The sequence below is a fragment of the Bos taurus genome, chromosome 11 (assembly GCF_002263795.3).
Source record: "Bos taurus isolate L1 Dominette 01449 registration number 42190680 breed Hereford chromosome 11, ARS-UCD2.0, whole genome shotgun sequence".
NCBI lineage: Eukaryota > Metazoa > Chordata > Mammalia > Artiodactyla > Bovidae > Bos > Bos taurus.
The window spans coordinates 80862122-80883212 of NC_037338.1; the positions used below are offsets into that span (position 1 = coordinate 80862122).

The 21091-nt window shown below is 38.1% G+C and overlaps 1 protein-coding gene across 1 annotated transcript in view; it reads left to right on the top strand.

Annotated features, from left to right (window-relative positions):
- SMC6 (structural maintenance of chromosomes 6) overlaps positions 1-21091 on the top strand; it is a 75067-nt gene that overhangs the window by 10238 nt on the left and 43738 nt on the right. Inside the window, exons 2-8 of the mRNA XM_002691475.6 lie at positions 1316-1461; positions 5282-5399; positions 7314-7419; positions 14411-14547; positions 15185-15246; positions 18550-18630; positions 19337-19438. Coding sequence (XP_002691521.2) covers positions 1321-1461; positions 5282-5399; positions 7314-7419; positions 14411-14547; positions 15185-15246; positions 18550-18630; positions 19337-19438 — 747 coding nt within the window. The 5' untranslated portion in view covers positions 1316-1320. The remainder of the gene's footprint in view (positions 1-1315; positions 1462-5281; positions 5400-7313; positions 7420-14410; positions 14548-15184; positions 15247-18549; positions 18631-19336; positions 19439-21091) is intronic.

Sequence of the window (21091 nt, forward strand, 5' to 3'; positions counted from 1 at the left end):
CCCGGCTTGGAGAGTTTTGAGCATTACTTTACTAGCATGTGAGATGAGTACAATTGTGTGGTAGTTTGAGCATTCTTTGGCATTGCCTTTCTTCGGGATTGGAATGAAAACTGACCTTTTCCAGTCCTGGGGCCACTGCTGAGATTTCCAAATTCACTAGCATATTGAGTGAAGCACTTCCACAGCATCATCTTTTAGGATTTGAAATAGCTCAACTGGAATTCCATCACCTCCACTAGCTTTGTTCGTAGTGATGTTTCCTAAGGCCCACTTGACGCATTCCAGGATGTCTGGCTCTAGGTCAGTGATCACACCATTGTGATTATCTGGGTCACGAAGATCTTTTTCATGTAGTTCTGTGTATTCTTGCCACCTCTTCTTAATATCTTCTGCTTCTGTTAGGTCCATACCATTTCTGTCCTTTATCGAGCCCATCTTTGCATGAAAAGTTCCCTTGGTATCTCTAATTTTCTTGAAGAGATCTCTAGTCTTTCCCATTCTGTTGTTTTCCTCTATTTCTTTGCATTGATCGCTGAGGAAGGCTTTCTTATCTCTCCTTACTAGTCTTTGGAACTCTGCATTCAAATGGGTATATCTTTCCTTTTCTCCCTTGCCTTTCCCTTCTCTTCTAGTGCTAGGCAAAAGTGAAAGTGAAAGTCACTGTTTCTTGTCAGACTCTTTGAGACTCCATGGACTATACAGGCCACTACAAATATGCTTCTTTGGGGAAATAATATTAATTTTATATGATTCATTATTACTTTATAACTTATAAAAATTGGATGATTGCTCTGGAGTAAGTTCAGAAGGCATTTACCATCTCATCAGTGTATCTACAGTTTCACAAATAAAACCGTTTGCTTTTTGTAAGCTTAGGAGTTAAAATACTTAGATAGGTCCACATCAATAAAAACCTCCATCATGAATCCCCTCTGACGTAAAATCTTCTAGTGTTGCATATGCAGATTTTTTAAAACAAGAATTTATTATCTACTTCTGTAGTGAGAAGTCTGACATGTCTGCCTGGGCTAAAATCAAGAGAGCAGGAAGGATATGTTCCTTTCCAGAGGTTCTTGAGTATCTGTGTCCCTACCTTTCCACCTTCTCGTGACCACTCGCACTGTTTGGCTCATGGCCCCCTCCCTCCACACAGATGATAATTGTACTTTTTCTTAAAGTGAAAATGAATGGATATAGTACTAAAATTTAAGCTTTGTCTGATTTTGTTAAGTTTTTTTAATATATATATATATATGAAACAGTTGTATGGGTGCTTTACATGATTTTCTTCATTGTCACTGTAATATTTGTTTAGACCTGATGGCCAAAAGAAAGGAAGAAAATTTTTTCTCTCCTGAGAATGCCAAAAGACCAAGACAAGAAGAATTGGACGATTTTGATAAAGATGAATGTGATGAAGATGAATGTGCAGTTTCTTTCACTAATGGTACCTCTACTTTGGTGAGTGCAAAATTATAAAATTAATAACTTTTGATTGTCCTGTTTCTCCTGTCTGTTTTATATATCGTATTCTTAATTCAGTATCTGAAGCTGGGTCGCTAGCTGCAGAGGAAAAATAACATAAATTTTTAAAAGTGATGTAAAAATCACCTAATTTTGAAGTTCATGTTAATTTTTAGAAAAAATTAGTAGAAAAAACAATAAAACAAAGATGTAGTTCTTTGGAAAGGTCAGTAAAACTTACAAACCTCTACTAAGATTGACGAAAGGGAAAATGAGAGAAAACACAAACTACCAGTGTCAGGAATGAAACAGTGGATTTGACCATAGATTCTGCAAACAGCAAAAGGATAATAAGGAGACTTCCCTGGTGATCCAGTGGTTAAGAATCTGCCTACCATCGCTGAGGACATGAGTTGGATCCACATGTGGCAGGACAGCTAAGCTTGTGTGCCACAGTTACTGAAACCTGTGCTTTCTGTAGAGCCCGTGCTCCACAACACGAGAAGCCATCTCAGTGAGAAGCCCTCACACCAGAACTAGAGTAGCCCCCCGCTCACTGCAACTAAATAAAAGCCTGGCACAGCAATGAAGACCCAGCGTACCCAAAAGTAAATTTTAAAAGAAAGGACGATAAGGGAATATTGTTAACAACTCTGCACACATAGATTAGCAGTTTAGAGTGGACCAATTCCTATAACAAGGAAATTTAATTCATCCTTTAAAAACTCCTAAAAAAGGTCTCTTCAGTTTCAGTTGGTTTGACTGAAGAATTGTACCAAATGTTTGGGTTTCAGGTTCAGATTAGCATTCAGCAGAGAATTCTTAGACTTGACGCCAAATATACAAACCATAAAATGAAAAACTGATAAATTAGACCTCATCAAAATTAAAAACTTTTCTTCTGCAAAGACCTTGTTATGAGGATGGAAAGTCAAGCTAGCAGAATATTTGCCAATCATGTATCCAACAAAGTACAAATATCTTGTTTGTATAAAGTGAAAGAAAGAAAGTGAAGTCGCTCAGTCGTGTCCGACTCTTTGCAACCCGTGGACTGTAGCCCACCAAGCTCCTCCATCCATGGGATTCTCCAGGCAAGAGTACTGTATAAAGAATTTTATAAAGAATATGTATAAAGAATTCTCAAAATTCGACAATTAAAAGCAAATTTCCAATTTGAAAATGCACAGAAGACATAAAGAGACATTTCACTGACAGGATGTACAGACGGCAGATACACACATGACATCATGTTCAGAATAACCTGTCATGAAAGTTAAGTCGCTCATTCGTGTCCAACTCTTTGTGACCCCGTGGACTGCAGCCCACCAGGCTCCTCTGTCCATGGGATTCTCCAGGCTAGGGTACTGGAGTGGGTTGCCATTTCCTTTTCCAGGGAATCTTCCCGACCCAGGGATCGAACCCAGGTCTCCCGCATTGCAGGCAGACACTTTAACCTCTGAGCCACCAGGGAAGCCCTGTCATGAGGGAAATGCAAACTAAGACCATGATGAAATACCACTGCACACCCATCAGAATGGCTACTTTTTTTTTTCTCTCTTAAATGACAATACCATATGCTGGCAAGGATGCAAAGAAAGTGGATCATTCATATATTGGTGGGAATGTAAAATGGTACAGTCACTCTGGAAAATAGTTTGGCAGTTTCTGTAAGAAATTTAGCATGTAACCATCTATCATATAACCCAGTATCTATCACAGAGAAAGGGTCTTCCCTGGTAGCTCAACTGGTTAAGAATCTGCCTGCAGTGCAGGAGACCCTGGTTCGATTCCTGGGTTGGGAAGATCCCCTGGAGAAGGGATGGGTTACCCACTCCAGTATTCTTGGGCTACCCCGGCGACTCAGATGGTAAAGAATCTGTCCGCAATGTGAGAGACCTGGGTTCGATCCCTGAATTGTGAAGATCCCCTGGAGGAGGGCATGGCAACCCACTCCAATATTCTTGCCTGGAGAATTCCCAGGGACAGAGGAGCCTGGCGGGCTACAGTGCATGGCGTCGCAAAGAGTCAGACACAACAGAGTGACTAAACATAGCACAGCATCACAGAGAAAAGAAGATCTATTTTCCCACAAAAATCTGTACATGAGTGTTCATAGCAGCTTTATTTTGTAATACTCAAAAACTGTATGACAATCCAGATGTCATACAGTGAGTGAGTAGTTAAACCTGCTATAGGATGTCTCTACCCTGAGATACTATTTAGCAGTAGAAAGCAGGGAACTGTGCACATAGACAGCAAAAGACAGTTAAGCTGAGTGAAGGGAAAAGCGCTTTTCCAAAGGTTACATTCTGTCTGATTCCATGTATATAGCATTCTTGAAATAACAGTGTCTCAGAAATGGAGAGCAGACCAGTGGGCCAGGGTAAAGGATGAGTGGGTGGGGAGGAATGAGGATGCGGCTCTAGAAGGACAATGTGACAGTTACTTGAGGATGAGGCTCTAGAAGGACAATGTGACAGTTACTTGTGATGGGAATATTTTGTGCGTCACTATCAAAATGAGCACCCTGGTGTGGTATTGTACCATAGTTTTCAAGATTTTACCTTTGGCAGAACCTGGGTAAAGGAGTCACAGGATTTCTCTGTATTATTTTTTATAACTACTTCTAAGTCTTCAATTAGATCAAAATAAACTGAAGACTTTTAAAAAGTCTTCAACCATGATTTCTACAGAATTCTGCTTGTTTTTGTTGCTATGTCATGTCCTACTCTTTTGTGACCTCATGGCCTGTAGCCTGCCAGGCTCCTCTGTCCATGGGATTTCTCAGGCAAGAACACTGGAGCGGGTTCCCATTTCCTTCTCCAGGAGATCTTCCCGACCCAGGGATCGAATTCGTGTCTCCTGAATTGGGAGACAGGTTCTTTACCATTGAGCCACCTGGGAAGCCACTCATATAAGGATGTAAATGTTCCCTGCTTTTTAATAAGCTGCTGTTTAGTGATAGAGAGCCAGAGATTTTTATAATAAATAACTTAAAAGTTGGAGACATTAAATGTTCTTCAAAAACATTTGGAAGGTTTGGTAAAATATAGTTGATTTATTTTCATATTTTAACTACAAAGTGTAACCACTGTGTATCAAACTCTTGGTTAAAACATATATGAACCATCTCTAATTTAATTATGACGTATTCTCAATATGGAAATTATAATTCTGTGCTCTCTCTGCAGTGGATACATCTAGCAATGTCTGAATATAATGTTTGGTTGTCACATCTGGGGTTGGAGGAGAGAGTGCTGCTGGCATCTGGTGGGTAGTGGCTAGAGATGCTGTTAAATATCCCACAATGCCAAAGATAGCCTCTCTCCAACAAAAACTGATGTGACTCAAGATGTTGGTATTGTCCATATTAAAAAAGAATCCTGTGAAATACTTGTTAGAACCTATAAGGACTTTAAAAATAGCAGTTAATCATATGAATTAATGTCACTTGCTCATTGATTGAAGGCCTCTCTAGTGGCTCAGTGGTAAAGAACCCACCTGCCAATGCAGGAGATGCAGGTTCAATCCCTTGGTCGGGAAGATTCGGTGGAGAAGGAAATGGCAACCTACTCCTGTATTATTGCATGGACAGAGGAGCCTGGCAGGCTACAGTTCATGGGGTCTCAAAGAGTTGGATACAACTTAATGACTGAGCATGCTCTTACTCATTGATTGAAATTAACATTTAAAATTGTACTTTCTATAACTTTTTTCATTGATGGCACTGCTGATCTTTCTCCTGCTAACAAACAGTTGGATGATTGTAGTGATTGAATTAGATTGATTGTTTTCTCTCATTTTTTAAAATTCATAGACAGCAGCAGAAGTTGGAATAATTGAGAGTATTCAGCTCAAAAACTTCATGTGTCATTCGATGCTTGGACCCTTTAAGTTTGGTTCTAATGTCAACTTTGTTGTTGGCAATAATGGAAGTAAGTGCTTTTGCCTTCCTTCTTATTTGACTTTGAGCAGTACATTGAAGTCAGAATGCTTTAACTTTTTTAAATAGGTGCCTATTAGTGCTGATACAGCTAAGTTTTAGATCTCTGGTTTGTGGTCATGAATTTTTCAGTATTTGCTGCCAGTCTACACTTTAAGAAAATAATGAATTAACTCTGGGTTCATTATGCAAGAGGAATAAACCTTTCTTTCATGTTGTTTTGCCACTTTATTTTTTTAATTAAAGGATAATTGCTTTAAAGAATTTTGTGGTTTTCAATCAAACATGAACAAGAATCAGCCATAGGTACACCCATGTCCCCACCCCTCTCTCCCAAATCTCCCTTCCAACTCCCTCCCAATCCCACTCTTCTAGAATGCGTAGTGATTTGAATCTATGTACCTTGGAATTCATACCATAGAAGAGTGGGCAAGCTATCCTCATTGCCGTTGAGACAGTCCTGTGTCTTGTATCTATTAAATGTTGTAACAGCATGAATGAAGTGCCATGGGAATCCAAACAAGAAAGAAATGAATTCTCACTCATGTGGCCAATGAAAGCTTTAAAAAGAGATGGTATTTGTGGTGGTACTTGAATAAAAATGAAAGATCTTTTAGATCTTCTGGGGAAGAAGTAGCTGAGACATAGAGGAATACATAGGAGTTGGAAAGACGAGTTAGGCAGCCTTTGTGGTGAACCATGTTGGCTGCTTAACTGAGCCAGTAGAGAGGGAGAGGAGCTTGCCAGGGTCCAGGGATGGTGGTCGTGCTAGAACATGGAACTAGTACAGATAGCCCCGTGGTCTGTTTAGTTGTTCTTTGTTTTCCCTCCTCTGTTAGTTCAAGAGGAAAGTGTTTTCAGAAGGAGAGAATAGACAAAAGGACCAGAGCTATGGGGAGGTCAAACAGGACAAGTAGTAAAGACAGACCGGTAGGTTCTGCAGTTAGAGCTTAACATTCGAAATAGTGAAGGTGTTAATCTAATGCAGGTGGTGGAAACTGTGAATTTGGAAATGAAGAAAAAGGAGAGAGTTAGTATAGGAACTCAAAAGACATCCCAGGAACTAAATTGGGTTAACTCTTGTATACTTGGTTTAATTTAGAGTATGTTGTGAAAGATGATGAGTTAATAAGAGTTGATCTCTTTGGTTGATTGTGGAGTTGAGAAAATGGTTATCATATTCTGGGTAACTGTTACAGATTTTGCTGTTTTAGCTTGCGATATTTTTTGTCTGTTAGGAGTAAAAAAGTATACTCTTTAAAGAGTGAGCAAATGAATAATACTCAAATTAGGAATAATAATTGTCAAAATATCGCAAAATATACAAAATCTGTCTATACGACTGGTAGTTTTTCATATTTAAATTCATTTATTCAGCAAATATGTGAGTGCCTATTATGGGCTTATATTGGAGATAGCCACTGAGTTAAGGTAAGGTCCTGTCCCTGTGGAGCTTGCAATCAGGGTCAAAAATAGTTTTGGGCTTCTGAGAATTTATGGGAAAAGAAAAATCCTAATTTTAATTAAATTAGGATGTAAGAAACATTAGATGAGTTAAATGTATTTGGGTTAATTAGAAAGATAAGTTCATTTAATATCTGACAGGTCAAGATGATACTGTAAATTTTAGGTTGGAAAGTTATCAACCAGTTTTTTCCATTTCTGGCAAAAATTTGATTCCTGAAATATATTGATTTTTTTTTTTCTAATAGCAGCAGCTAAATATTTCATGATATATACAACTTTTTGTTTTTGGCACTGGAAGAAAACTATAATTGAAGTGTAACACTTCCTTTCAGGGTTAGACTATTTCACATCTTCTCTGAGAAATATTTTTACATCAAATTGTAGAAATCATAGTTCTCCCTCTCTAATGCATGTGATTTCTTCAACACCTGTTCTTTAGGTGGCAAGAGTGCGGTGCTCACAGCTCTCATAGTTGGTCTTGGTGGAAAAGCTATCACTACTAATCGAGGATCTTCTTTAAAAGGTTTTGTGAAGGATGGACAGAAGTAAGTGTTGGCTTTCTACGTGTATCTTTCAGTTCTTTAATAAGAAGCAGCTTTAGATTCCCAATTCATGTAGACATTGTCAGAAATGAATTGGCTTCCTGGAAGTGGAACAGAGGTGTCAGGTGTCATATCTTTTCATTCCTTTCTCTTCCCCACTGTTGCCTCTTTATCTCTCCTGACAGAATGCTTATGTCACTTAATGCCATGCACCTCCCCCAGACACTTGTTTCCTTTACCTTTATGGAAGAATGAGGAGTGATAAATTTGTGTACTTCCATTTAAAGGAATATTTATGAACATGGGACTTTAAATTTTTTTGGCCGCATAGCATGCGGGACCTTACCCCAACCAGGGATCGAGCTGCTGCCCTCTACAGGAAGTGCAGAGCCTTATCCACTGGACCACCAGGACTTCTCTGGCTCTTGTCCCAAATCCAGCTTCAGCAAGTACATGTTGATACCACGTGAGCTAGAGCAGAACTAGTAACGAGTCAAGGTGTCCCTAAACAGAACTCCAACTCTCTTAAGAATTCAAAAAAAAGTATTCCATTCTGTCTCTCATTTTGTATGCTTTACTCAGATGGTTCACCAGTGAATTTGGTGTGAGGGCTATAATCATAAACCTCTTTGTGGTTCATCCTGACCTTTGTGAATGGTTATATAACAACCATGTGTGGCTTTATGTTTGTGTTTCTTTCACTGAATGTTTGTGTTACATTCACCGTCACCTAACTGTATATTAATTGCCTGGTTTGCATCATCGTAGACTCGTGGCCCTTTGTCCATTAGGAGCTCTTGTCAGGCTGATATCCTTATTCTTTTTAGTTCAGCCTCAGAAAACCCTGACGGGATCCTCATTTCTCCTATGAACTGGATGTCCTAGACTCTGTCATCCCAGCTCCCACAGTGAGGCGTCTCCCACTGCTTGTTTCTCCCTCACATACTCGGTGCCCAAGGACTTCTGGAACTTTGATAATTAACAGTGATTGTCTTTTTGTCCCCCTTGTAACTGACTTTCCTTCTGCTCAGTGTTATATCGATTTAACTTCCCCCATTTTCCATTTGATTTCTAAAAAACAGAATGGGGACGTGATGTGAATCAGGATTGCAGGTTTCTTATGTATTTCTCAGAAACCTTAGGAATCTTACCCCTAAAGCTAAGGTTCCAAGTGGACTTAGGAAGAGGAAGGAAAAGATACACAGAAAATTGTTTCCCGTGCTGTATGGCCTTGGAAAGGAACTACTTGAAAACAATTCTCCAGCATGTTTTCTGCCTCTCCTGACTGTATTTGGGCTCCAGTCTGGCAAGGTCTTCTCTCCCACAGTCTCCAAAGAAAATAATGTCTGAAGTCAAAAGTTAGCTATTTGAACACTTCAAAGTTAATGGTCTCAACTGTGTTTCAGTTCAAGTTATCCAAATATTTACCTAGTCTACCTAGCTGGATAACCCATTGATCTTTCACATAGAAACCTCAGGAAGAAATTTTTTATTCTGTACCATTAAATGTTTTATGTCTCCATTAAAGATTAAAAAATTTTTTTCCATATGAGAAGTACCTAGACCCAAGCAGAAGCTTCTTTCTGAGATTTGTCCTTGGAATGCCATTAAAAAAAGAAAGATGGATAAAGGCTAGTTTGTACAAATCACCACCATTGAAGGACACAGCTGCCTGTAGATAGGAACATTAAAATATTTTAAACAGAGATAATAACAGCTAAAAGCTTTGACCTGAGCTCAGTCTGCTTTGTACTGACCTTGTCTGAAAAAGTAGCTAAAAACAGCTTTTCCAAACCCATTCCTACTCCTCTTGTCCTTGTCTTCCTCATTTAAAACACTCGGTGGCTATAAAATTTCTCTAATTTTATAATCTCTGATTCTGTTACCACTTTTTTTTTTAAACAGAATTAGCTCACTGAGTATTATCTTTTTGTTTTGTGTCTAAAATCTGTGTGGCTATTCCATCGTTCTGAGGGTGCCTGTCATTCAGGCACAGGTTTAAGGTGGTCCTCAGGACTCCCCCTCCCCCCATCTGAAGCACTCCACTTGTGACACTTGAGCTCCAGGCTGCCTTTGTAGAGGGTTCCAACCTTCCTTAGAGATGCTTACCTAAGATGGTTAGGAGAAGCCAGAGGACTGACTGTGCCTAGAGGCTCTTTACCTGGGGCTCCGCCCTCTGATCATCCAGCGAGGCTTTGCAGTAGTAAAGATATGTCTCCTCCTCTCGGAGAGACCAAAGTCTCAGACCCATAGCCCTTCACATTCTTCAGCAGGTTCAGTTCACTATTCCCTCCCTCAGCCTTCCTAATCCTAGTCCTGGGATCTAGGCACCAGGCCAGTTTTTGACATCAGCTGTAGCATTGGGGGAGTGGGTTATGGAGGGATACTACACATGCCTGATTGATTTAGTCAAGTTTACAGAACGTACTGCAGATTAGCTAGCCACCCAGAGAAGGAACAGGTGTGTCCTTATTCTACATGGCATTTTCCATGTTCCTTGTGCCTCGTTTCCATCAATACACAATGCTGGAGTCACCTCTGTACAGATAAGGGTCTCCTGAAGCCAAGAAAGAAGCCACAGCCCCCTGGAGAAGGAAATGGCAACCCACTCCTGTATTCTTCCCTGGGAAATCCCACAGACAGAGGAACCTGGCAGGCTATAATCCACCGGGTTGCAAAAGACCTGGACATGACTTAGTGACTAAACAACCGCCACCCTACATTCTCTGCACTTCAGTTGCGTTTTCCTTTGGGGACCTCCAACATGCACTTCCCTTTTCCACTGTAAGTAGCATTAGCGGTCCTGTGCTCTTTCTACATCATCTTCCTTCATGGCCCACCTCCCTGGTGATTGTAAGCCACACTTCCCAAGTTTGTAACCTTTATATGTGCAGGTGTATAAAATAAGACATATATGTGGAGAAGCACACAAAAGTAAAAAAAAAAAAAAAACTTCAGGTTTCCCTTCTTACCAGGACCAGAGATATGTGCCATCTGTTGTTCTGGGTTTGAAAATGGTAACCTCTTACATTTTTCCTCTTTCACTGTTGTTCCTTTCTTTTTCTGTTTTAAGCCACTTGGATCTTTTCTTATCATTGGGGATTTTCTGTGACTTATTTATTAATTACTTTCACAGTCCCTCATTGCTACAGCATCAAGAGGTAAATGTCTGATAAAGCTGTATTTTCCTTGTTCTCATATTTTATGGCCACATTGTGTCCCATTCTCTTCTACCCACTTTGACATGGGCCTTCTCTCCTTCATCCCATGTATAGGATTTGCTTAGCTAGTTTTTAATTATTTTTATCCCGAGAAAGTTGTTCGGTGCATAGCTATAGATTCCGTGTGTTGTAGAAGGTCAGTTCTGGATCCTGTAGCCATCTTGAACCGAAACCCCTAGAAATTCTAATTTTGACAGGAACTTCAGTGACTTCTTTGTGGGAGTGACATCTTATATGAGAAAATAGTTTTTGTTAAAAAGAGCTTTATTATAGCATTTTCATAAATTTCACTTGTCAAAAGTGTATAGTTTGAGTTTTAAATATGTAAAAATCTTCATGATGATAAATAAAAAGTAGTTTTTGGATCCCCCCCAAAAAATGAAGCCACAGCCTTAGGGCGGCACTGCGTATGCTTGTGGTGTGTGCGCGCTCGTGTGCTGTCATTCTGGAGGAGCTCTCCCTGATCGTTCCTCTTCTCACTGAAGGGTCTCTCTAGGGACAGACACTGGGCTCTATGGCTCTTGACCCAAATTCCACACCAGCCACGTTAGTAGGTGGGGAGACAGCAGTCAGTCCCAGAGCAGGTATTCTGTTTCCTTATATAGGTTTTCTGAGCAGTCATTATGAAGGGTATTTTTTGTAAGCCTTAAATGTTTTTAAATAACTTGCCTTTCTTATGAATTCATATGGTAGTGGGATATAAGTGTCTACAAAGCTCTCACAATAGTAAAAATAGCTTTCAAATGCAAGGAGTGGCCCAGAAGGAAAATAAAGTTGGTATTTGCAAATCAAGGGAGGTATCACTTTATTTTTAAAAATGTTTTCATGAGTTACAAATATTTTTGGCTTTATGTTGTAGGCCAGATACCTTTCTCCTATCATAGATTTTAGCTGATAGTTTTCAACCTTGACTTTTCATTAGAATTACCGCAGAGTGCTTTAAAAGCTCATTAATTAGAACTTTTCAGGAGCACATCTGTCTTAGTTAGATACTGATTGCTATTTCCGGTTAAAAACGTACACACCCCAAGCCACTCAGGGTATCTTGAGAAGAGATAGATCATAAAGATGTAGGATGTATATCTTGGAAGCTGCAGGGAGGAAGCATAATTGGATCAGGAGTGACTGGAACTGAGAAACTGAGAACCAAAGATCGTCGCTCTCTGGGTCTTTCTGTTCTGTGTCTCTGGCTCTTTGTGTCTGTTTCTGGATCTGTGTCTTCCTTCCTTCGTCAGGCTTATGCTTACAGCTCTTCCTTTCCACTACTTCCCTCCCTCTCCTCAATGGCTGCACTTTTTTAAAAACATTTTATTTTATATTGAAGTATAACTGATTAACAACGTTGTGGTAGTTTCCAGTGCACAGCAGAGGGACTCAGCCATACATATACATGTGTCCATTCTCCCCCAAACTCCTCTGCCATTCAGGCTGCCACATCACATTGAACAGAGTTTCCCATGCTGTACAGCATGCCCTTCTTGGTTATCCATTTTAAATATAGCAGTGTGTACATGTCCCTGACTATCCCTTTCCCCCACCCTTCCCTCCTGGTAACCATCAATTCATTCTCTAAACCTTATTATCTTTTCTTACTGCTATGTGGCAAAAGTTCTGACTTACCCTTTCTGTGAGAGTGTAATCCTTTGTGGGGGGAGGAAGGGGTCCAGACTTCAAACAGATGTTGCATTTTAAATCCAAGCCTCTACAAGCCAGACATTCACCTGTCACCATACTTACACATGTATCCATTCTCCCCCAAACTCCCCTCCCATCCAGGCTGAGCGGCCTTCTCTTCTGTGCTGTACTCTCCCGCCTTCCCTCTTCTTACAGGCATGCAGGTGTGTGACTATTTTTACCTACCCTGGAGCCTGTGTGCTCTTTCTTAGTCTTCTTGCTATTCTGTATCTCCTTGTTCATGTGTGTGGGGCTGCCCTTGAAAGGAAGTGCTCTTGAGTTCTCTATGTCTCTGATTCATGGCCAGTATCCGTGATTCAGTGTCGTTCTCTGTCCAGGTGGTTTCCCAAGAACTTAACTGTTCTATGTTCTGCTTCTCTCTGTAGTCTCTGCAGACTTTGTACTTGTCAGAACATAGCGCCCCAAATTGATCTCTCTAGTCCCAGAGTCCTCAGAACTTTGTAGCTCCAAGAAATTACCTCCTTAACGCTTGATTGAGTCTGAATTTGAGTTTGTTTTTAAAACTTGTGATTTTAAAATAATTTTAGATTTACACAAGTGCTGCAAAGCTAGTACAGTTTTCCTATAGCCTTTACCCAATTTCCTTTAATGTTGACATCTTAAATACCTGAGGTACTTTTATCAAAGTACTGTGTGGTTAACATTGGTATATTATTATTAACTAGACTACAGACTGTACTTGAGCTTTACTAATTTTTATTAATTTGAATTTTAAAGAAGAGTATCTGGCTCAGTTACTATCCACTTTCTATATGCTTCCCAAGTGGCACAGTGGTAAAGAATCTGCCTGTCAATGCAAGAGATGCTAGTTCGATTCCTAGGTTGGGAATATCCCCTGAAAGAGGAAATGGCAACCCACTCCAATATTCTTGCCTTGGGAAATCCCATGAACAGAGGAGCCTGGCAGGCTACAGGCCATGGGGTCACAAAGAGTTCGATACAACTGAGCAACTGAACACACACACACATTAACCATGTCTTCTATATTTATCTCAGTCCCTGTGGGAAGGGTTGGGGGCTGCTGAGCCCTCTGTCTATGAGAGCACTTCCCTGCACACATGTACGGGGGGAACAAGAACTGAGCCCCTTCAGGATGTCTACTAAGTTCACAGTGAAATTCATCTTGAGTATTTTTCCCTACATTTCCTGCAAATGGAAGCAGTTTTGGATTATGACTACAAATTGATGAAAACAAGTTTGTTCTGTTTAATATAGCCTTTAATTACCAAAATCAGATTTACATTAAAGGACTTGAGCATTTTTGACAGATACTCATTTTTAACCAGAGAAAATATTGTCTGCTTTTATGTTTGAGGAAATTATATTTATTTATTAATGCTCTTCATTAACTTAAAAAAATTTTTTTCTCCCAGGGCTTATTTTAACAGAGTTTAGAGTAGAAAATCAGAGATTGATTCTCTCCTCCCCCATAATATGTTAAAATATACATGGCTATAAATGCTTCAAACTTCTTTTAAACTTTGAAAATAATTCTTTTGTAATACTAATAAAACCTTAGGAAATTTTGAGATTTAGTTTACATTTCTTGATGTCAAATACTTTAGCCTTTTTTGTTGTTGTTGCATAAGTAATAGAAGAATCAAAATTGTTTCCCTTAGTTCTCATCTTCTTAGAAAATATATTATTTCACCTTAATTCTCACTTCATCATTCTTAGACACCTGCTGTCAGGATGATGCTTTATTATGTGATTTAGCATGATATTGATATGCAATATTATTATCCAGGCGGTATAATATTGATTATACATTACAGATAGGAAACTGTGTAACTTACCTACATGACATGAAACAACCAAAACTTAAATGAATTTTGTGAAAATGTATTTCTGTTACGAATAGCATAGTCACTTATTTTGTTATAAAGTTTCTCTTCTCATCTTTGTTGTATGGTATCTTTAATATTATTCTGTAGTAGCCTCTCAGCCATCAACTGCTGATGTAAAGCTACTTTTCCAATGAATTAGCCAAATCACTGAGAGGTTTTGAAAATTACTATAAGTTGGTGTTACAGTTGCCCTGCACATTCCTGTGACTTAGTTTAACCTTATTGCTTTAGTTCAGCAGATATCTCAATAACAATAAGGAACAGAGGGGATGATGCCTACAGAGGAAATGTGTACGGCGACACTATTATTGTACAACAGCACATCAGCATGGATGGAAGTCGATCTTACAAACTGAAGAGTGCAACAGGTTTGTTATGAATTTCTCTTTTATTTTGGAGAACTAATAGTACACATCCAGTTAAAAAGAGGTCATTGATTGTGCTGGTATCACTGGAAGGATACGTCTCATCTCTTGAAACTTCCTTCTTGTAAGAGGATTGGTTGGTTGCATATATGTGCATATACACATGTATGTATACATACATACATATATTACACATTGTTGTATTACCACAAGGGATTCTACAGCAAAAGTTTGAGTAGCAGAATTTGGGTCAGTTTGAAACAGTCTGTGGTATGCCATTTTGATCTTCTTTCACCCCTATAGTTACTATCACATGTGGAAAGAGAAGGTTAGTGAAAGGTGGAAAAGGGCATAAAGGAAGAGGAGGGGAGTATAAAGAGATAGATGAGAAGAAAAAACCAAATGTTTAGCTCTGGAAAGTAGAGAAACGCTGTCACTACATCTTTGTGCTTCTGCCTCCTCTGTACTTGTGTCGTGACTTGTGTTGCCCCAGTTCATTCAGATGTGTGTACCTTCAACGTACCTTTCTTAATGACATCAGGAAAATAGTTAATATTTATATTTATAAATAATTGCTCGTTTTTAAAAATGTATTACTGCCCTAGAAACAGTCTGATCATTTTGTGTTTCTCATAACTAGGTGCTGTGATTTCTACTAAGAAAGAAGAACTGATTGGAATTCTTGATCATTTTAACATTCAGGTAATTTCTAAATCTGTGTTTCAGATTAATAAATACAGCTGGCTACTTTTTTGTGTGATTTCATTTGTGGTATAGAAAGAATTTGAATGGCCTCATATGAGTAAATTGACCACAGGAAGAATATATTTAACTATTGTTAGTAAGCTTCTAATGCATCAGGTACCTTCAAGACATAACATCTTTAATTTGATAGAACATATAAGAATATCTTGTCTATATTAATATATGCTAAAATTTATGTTAAAAAAATGTACGTAATAAAGTTTCTTGGCTTTCTGCTGTCCAAGTCAGAATAGCATCATAGTTTCCTAAACTTGGTTGCTAAGTTTCTTTTGTAGAAAGGACATTTATTCTAGAAAGATAAAGAAAACATTTCTTTATATATTTTGGATTTATTTCATCACCTACAGGTGGATAAGATTTGAGTCCATTCTGCTAAGATACTTTGAGCACTTGGAAACGGGGCTCAGATAGTTCGGTAACATTAGCCCTGGAATTGTCTTGGGGGGAATATCTAATCCGGACCCTTTATTCTGTAGATGAGAAACTCGGAGCCAGCAAGAGTAAATGTGCACTTACAGTTGTCTAGGCGTGGTTACTGACAGAGCCTGTAATGGGCCCCAGATATCTCTGTTCAGTTCTAATGCTCTATCCACTGTATCAACTTGCCTTACTCCAGGACTAAGAACACCAAGATTAAACACTAAGGGGAAAAAGCAATTATGTGTCTGGGTCTCTTTCCCAGTTTGGTTTAGAACAAGTTGTCCAGAAAAACTTCCTGTAACGATAGAATGATAGATATTAGGTATTACTGATGTCCAGTGGGGTGGCCACTAGCCGCGCGAGCATCTGAAATGTGTGACGGCTGAGAAATCAAATATTTTATTGTGTTTTACTTAAGCTGAATGTAGCTAGCAGCTTGCATATTGGGCAGCACAGGTTCAGAAAAATAGTGAAATCTGAGGAAAAGCAGATACAGCGTAGAACACAGGCCAGTTTGTTAACTGAAGTCAGCAAAACCGAAAGTTAGAGTTTATGGAATCACAGGTGTTGGGAGAAACTTGAAGGGCATCCAGTGTCGTAACATACCGCATGCTCACGTTGTGTGCAGTCTCCACCACGTGTTCCTTCAGCAGGTGCCTGAGCGGGCGGTGGTGGGAAAATGATCTCTGCCTGAGGCTGCTGACCCATGTAGCTGACTGTATTTATTAAAAAGTTGTTTATGGGAAAAGCTCAATCTCTTTTCTCCTAAGTGCCCACTTCCTTGGGGAATATAAAAACATGTTTCTTTTCTTCTGAAATATTTGAAGATATCATAACTGCTTTAGTCCTCTTCTTACACAATTCAGTTAACTAAAGATTCAAGTTCATTGATCAAAAGTGCAAAAGGTCTAGAGCCACACTGAATATCCAGTAATCACTAATCACGTGTGGATGCGTATTGTGCACTCAGAATGTGGGTAGTCCAGATGGAGGGGTGCTGTAGTGTGAAATGATACACACTGGGTGCTGAAGACTTAATGCAAAGGAGTAACTCAGTTTTCATACTGACTACATGTTGTGCTCAGTCTCGCTCAGTCATGTCCGACTCTTTGTGGCCCCATAGACTGTAGCCTGCCAGGCTCTTCTCTGTCCATGGCATTTTCCAGGCAAGATTGCATGTTAAAATGATAGTATTTTAGATACACTAGATTTAAAATATATTACAAACATCAGTTTCACCTGTTTCTATATTTTTAATGTAGATACTAGAAAGCTTGATTGTGTGTGTCGTTTGCATTGTATTTCCGTTGGATGGTGTGGCCTAGAATTGTCAGAAGAAAGGAGGGTGTTTAATGTCTTTAAGTACCCAGTTGCATTTGTCCATCAAACCTCTTACTTTTTCTCTGAAGTTTACCTGTTTGTGCTTGCCTTTTGCTTACTCCAGGGTCTTGACATATAAGGGTGCCAGATTTTTAAATAATCTCTAGTATAAAAACTAGGAACTCCATTTCAGAGGATGTGGAAAAAAAGAACATGAACTTTGGCAAAGCTGTTAATCCAGAGTTGGTGATAAAATGGCTGTCATTAAAGCTTAGTTTTAAGAAATTAGTTGCTGTGTGAAATTAAGATACCACATAGGCAATTGTCTTAGTTTTAAGAAATTAGATGCTGTGTGAAATTAAGATACCACACAGGCCTTGTTTGGAAGAAAAAAAAGATGACAATCAGAGCCTTAGCTACCTATATAATGAGAAAAATGTAACAGGGATTTCTTTATAACTGCATAAATCTTTTTTATCATCTTGAAAGGGAAGACCCAAAATCTTGCATGAAAGAAAGATTTTCACCAGGAGTATACTAAATAAAGTACAATCAGTATTCTACAGATGGTAAAATAAAGGAGTTACACATTTTTTCATTTCTGCTGATCCTTCATATTTTGTGCTTTACAAACAAGATTATATTCTGACATTATTTCTGACTTTGTTGGCAACGCACTCCAGTATTCTTGCCAGGGAAATCCCATGGACAGAGGAGCCTGGTGGCTACAGTCCATGGGGTTCACATAAAAGTCAGACACGACTTAGTTACACAAATTAATACCAAAGATATAAGTGGGAAATGACTGTGAATCTTTTTGAAACAAGTAGGAAAAAAAATTCTTAATTCCTCATGAAGAAATAACAGGAAATAAGAAATCTGAAGAAATGCTGTACAAAAAATAAACAATACTTGTCATTTTAATTCTGATGAGAAGTAATGGAGTCGGACTTTTTGTATTTAGTTGGAGGAAGTAATTAACTTGCCTGAGACTACATAGAATGTTGAGACAGCCAAATAAAAGCCCAAGTCAGCTGCTTACACGCTAGAGAACTTCCAACTTTGTAATCTGATGGTTAACCAGTAGCACAGGAGTGGTATCTATAAAACAGGTGGAAGGAATGAAAACTTTCTAATAAAAACACTTGTTTAGAAAGTTCTTATATCCTTATGTAATGGGAGAATATTTAATTTTGGCTGTAGTATTTTTAATTGGAGGATAATTGTTTTACAGTGTTGTGTTGGTTTCTGCCATACATCAACATGAATCAGCCTTAGGTGTAGTATTTGTTTCACTACCATGAAATTTTGAAATATTTTCTTTTCATTAAAAGTTTCTAAGATTTTCTTTTTGTGTATTTAATGCTCTAACCTCCAGCTAGTACCTAGCCTTCCTGATGGAAGCATAGGTCACTTATAATGGATATCTTAGTTCAGTTCTCCTTAAGGCATTAAAATGAAATATTTAAAGATAATCTTTTGTTTGTTTGTTTGTTTCAGGTAGATAATCCGGTTTCTGTTCTAACACAAGAGATGAGCAAGCAGTTCTTGCAGTCTAAAAATGAGGGAGACAAGTACAAAGTAAGAAGCACTGAAATAAACATAAACCTACCTAAAAAAGAAGACATTTATAAATTAAGCATGTATACTGAGCATTAATCTTGGTCATATAGTAAATACCAAGTATTTTTTTAAGCCACTGTATAAGGTAATATTGTATGACTAATTTAGAAAATTAAGGTGGAAGTATAATTTTACTGATAAATCCTTGCTGGGACTTTTTTGGCTTTTAATTCTGAGAGTGAATTCTAAAACTTATATTTGTAGAAATAGAAGGGAATGAGTGACCGTATATACATAATAACTTTTAAACATTAGGTTATTTAGTACTCTTTAAAAAGCCAACAAAATATATGACTACTACTGCAGCTTGCAGTGTGAATTTTGAATGGTTTTGGTGTTTGCTATGCTAAAAAATTATGTGCATTGAGATCAAGGATACGAATGTTTTCTCTGTTTTAACATTCGCTTAAATAATGGAAGAACAGTGAAAATGAGAATTCAGAATGGTATTATCTTCACACCAAATGAGTTTTCTTTCACAAGGCTTTAAGAACTTTTGCAAGTAAACATGTATGTTTGAATGTAGCACTTTAAGTAAATTTGTATACATAAATAAAATGTGTTCTTTTGTGTTTGTGTTTAGTTTTCAGAGACCAGATTCTTTTTTTTTCATAGTCACATGGAAGTTTACAAACTCCTAATTATATTTTTCTTGTTTATTTAGTTCTTTATGAAAGCAACCCAACTTGAACAAATGAAGGAAGACTATTCATACATTATGGAAACAAAAGAAAGAACAAAAGAGCAGATAAATCAAGGAGAAGAGGTTTGTAAGCACTTAATGCAATTGTTTTTTGAAATCAGTCAAATTCTTACACCAGGTAAATGGTATTATAAAATTATATACCGATGTATCTATATATGTGTACCTATATAAAAATAGTAACATTTTTGTGTGTTTTTTACCTTCAGGGTATGTATTAGCCTTTGCTTTTTTTGTTTTATAATAATGGGTATATCCATGTCTTAATCATAGACTGGAGGGCAGGGCAGTATCTAACCTACTTATCCCTTGCTGTATGGCTAGTTGCTTCCATAATAATGTGTCACTAATTCCCACTGGGCAGTAGTTTAAAAACTATATTTCTTTTGATGGGAAAATAAGCAGGAGCCTCAGCTGGTATTTAACATAATATGCATTTATAATTGGAGAAGGCAGTAGCACCCCACTCCAGTACTCTTGCCTGGAAAATCCCATGGGTGGAGGAGCCTGGTAGGCTGCAGTCCATGGGGTCGCTAAGAGTCGGACACGACTGAGCGACTTCACTTTCACTTTTCACTATCATGCATTGGAGAAGGAAATGGCAACCCACTCCAGTACTCTTGCCTGGAGAATCCCAGGGACGGGGGAGCCTGGTGGGCTGCCGTCTATGGGGTCACACAGAGTTGGACATGACTGAAGTGACTTAGCAGCAGCAGCAGCATTTATAATTATAGATGACTCTTCATTATGTTCATTAAATGTTAACATTCTTTTAGTGCCTTATGTTTCAGCTGTTTATCTAGTACTTTAAGTCCCAGCAGTTTTTCTTTGATTCTGTATCTTGTTCTTTTGTCATTTAATCAGTTTTATGCAATTAATTGCTTTCAGCAACTTCATAGTATGTTCTTTTGAGACACACTTTTATTAATGATTGACCCAAGTTAAATTTATTAGATGTTGCACTGACCTTTTTACTTCAAATTTTTGAGGAATACATATTTAAAATTGGGTTTATAGTTATATGGTTCACCAAGTGAAAACTGAAAAAGTCAGGATGAGTATATTTATTTTTATTCCTACATTATTGCTTTGAACCTGAGGTATGTGATACTGTGTGCAAGGAGGTGCTATAAGCCATAGAATTGATATAGTACATGTTCTTTGAATATCAGTGTTTATTACTGGGGAAAGGAAATGCATATTCAGACAAATATGCATAATATATATTAATGTATATTATCTTAAAAACAATGGATCAGGACTTTGAAGAAATTTGTTTGCTTTAAATAGCTTGATGTTTAAATACCCACTTTCTTCACGGTATACTTTGTCATCAGCAATTGAAAGTAATTTGTTTATGAAGTTTAAGAAGTATTTCCCTGTATCATGTAGCTGAGTTTCTTACGTATAATATGCACTTTGTAAGAAGTTTTTTTCTGATTGATTAAATGTACTAGATTCTCAAAATAAACCCTGGATTAGCCTTTAAGAAGTGGAATGTGACCTAATGCAACATTGTAAGTCAACTATACTTCAATAAAAATTTTATTTAAAAAGCAATCAGGAAAGGATTCAGTGGGAGATACAAATAAAAATAAGTCGGAGAAAAGAAATAGAACGTGAAGATTAGAAACTGGAAGTCATTCAGCCATCAAATACTGAGTTCCTATCGCATGCCTTCTAGCATTGTGCTTTGGCCGTGGCCGTATAGCGGTA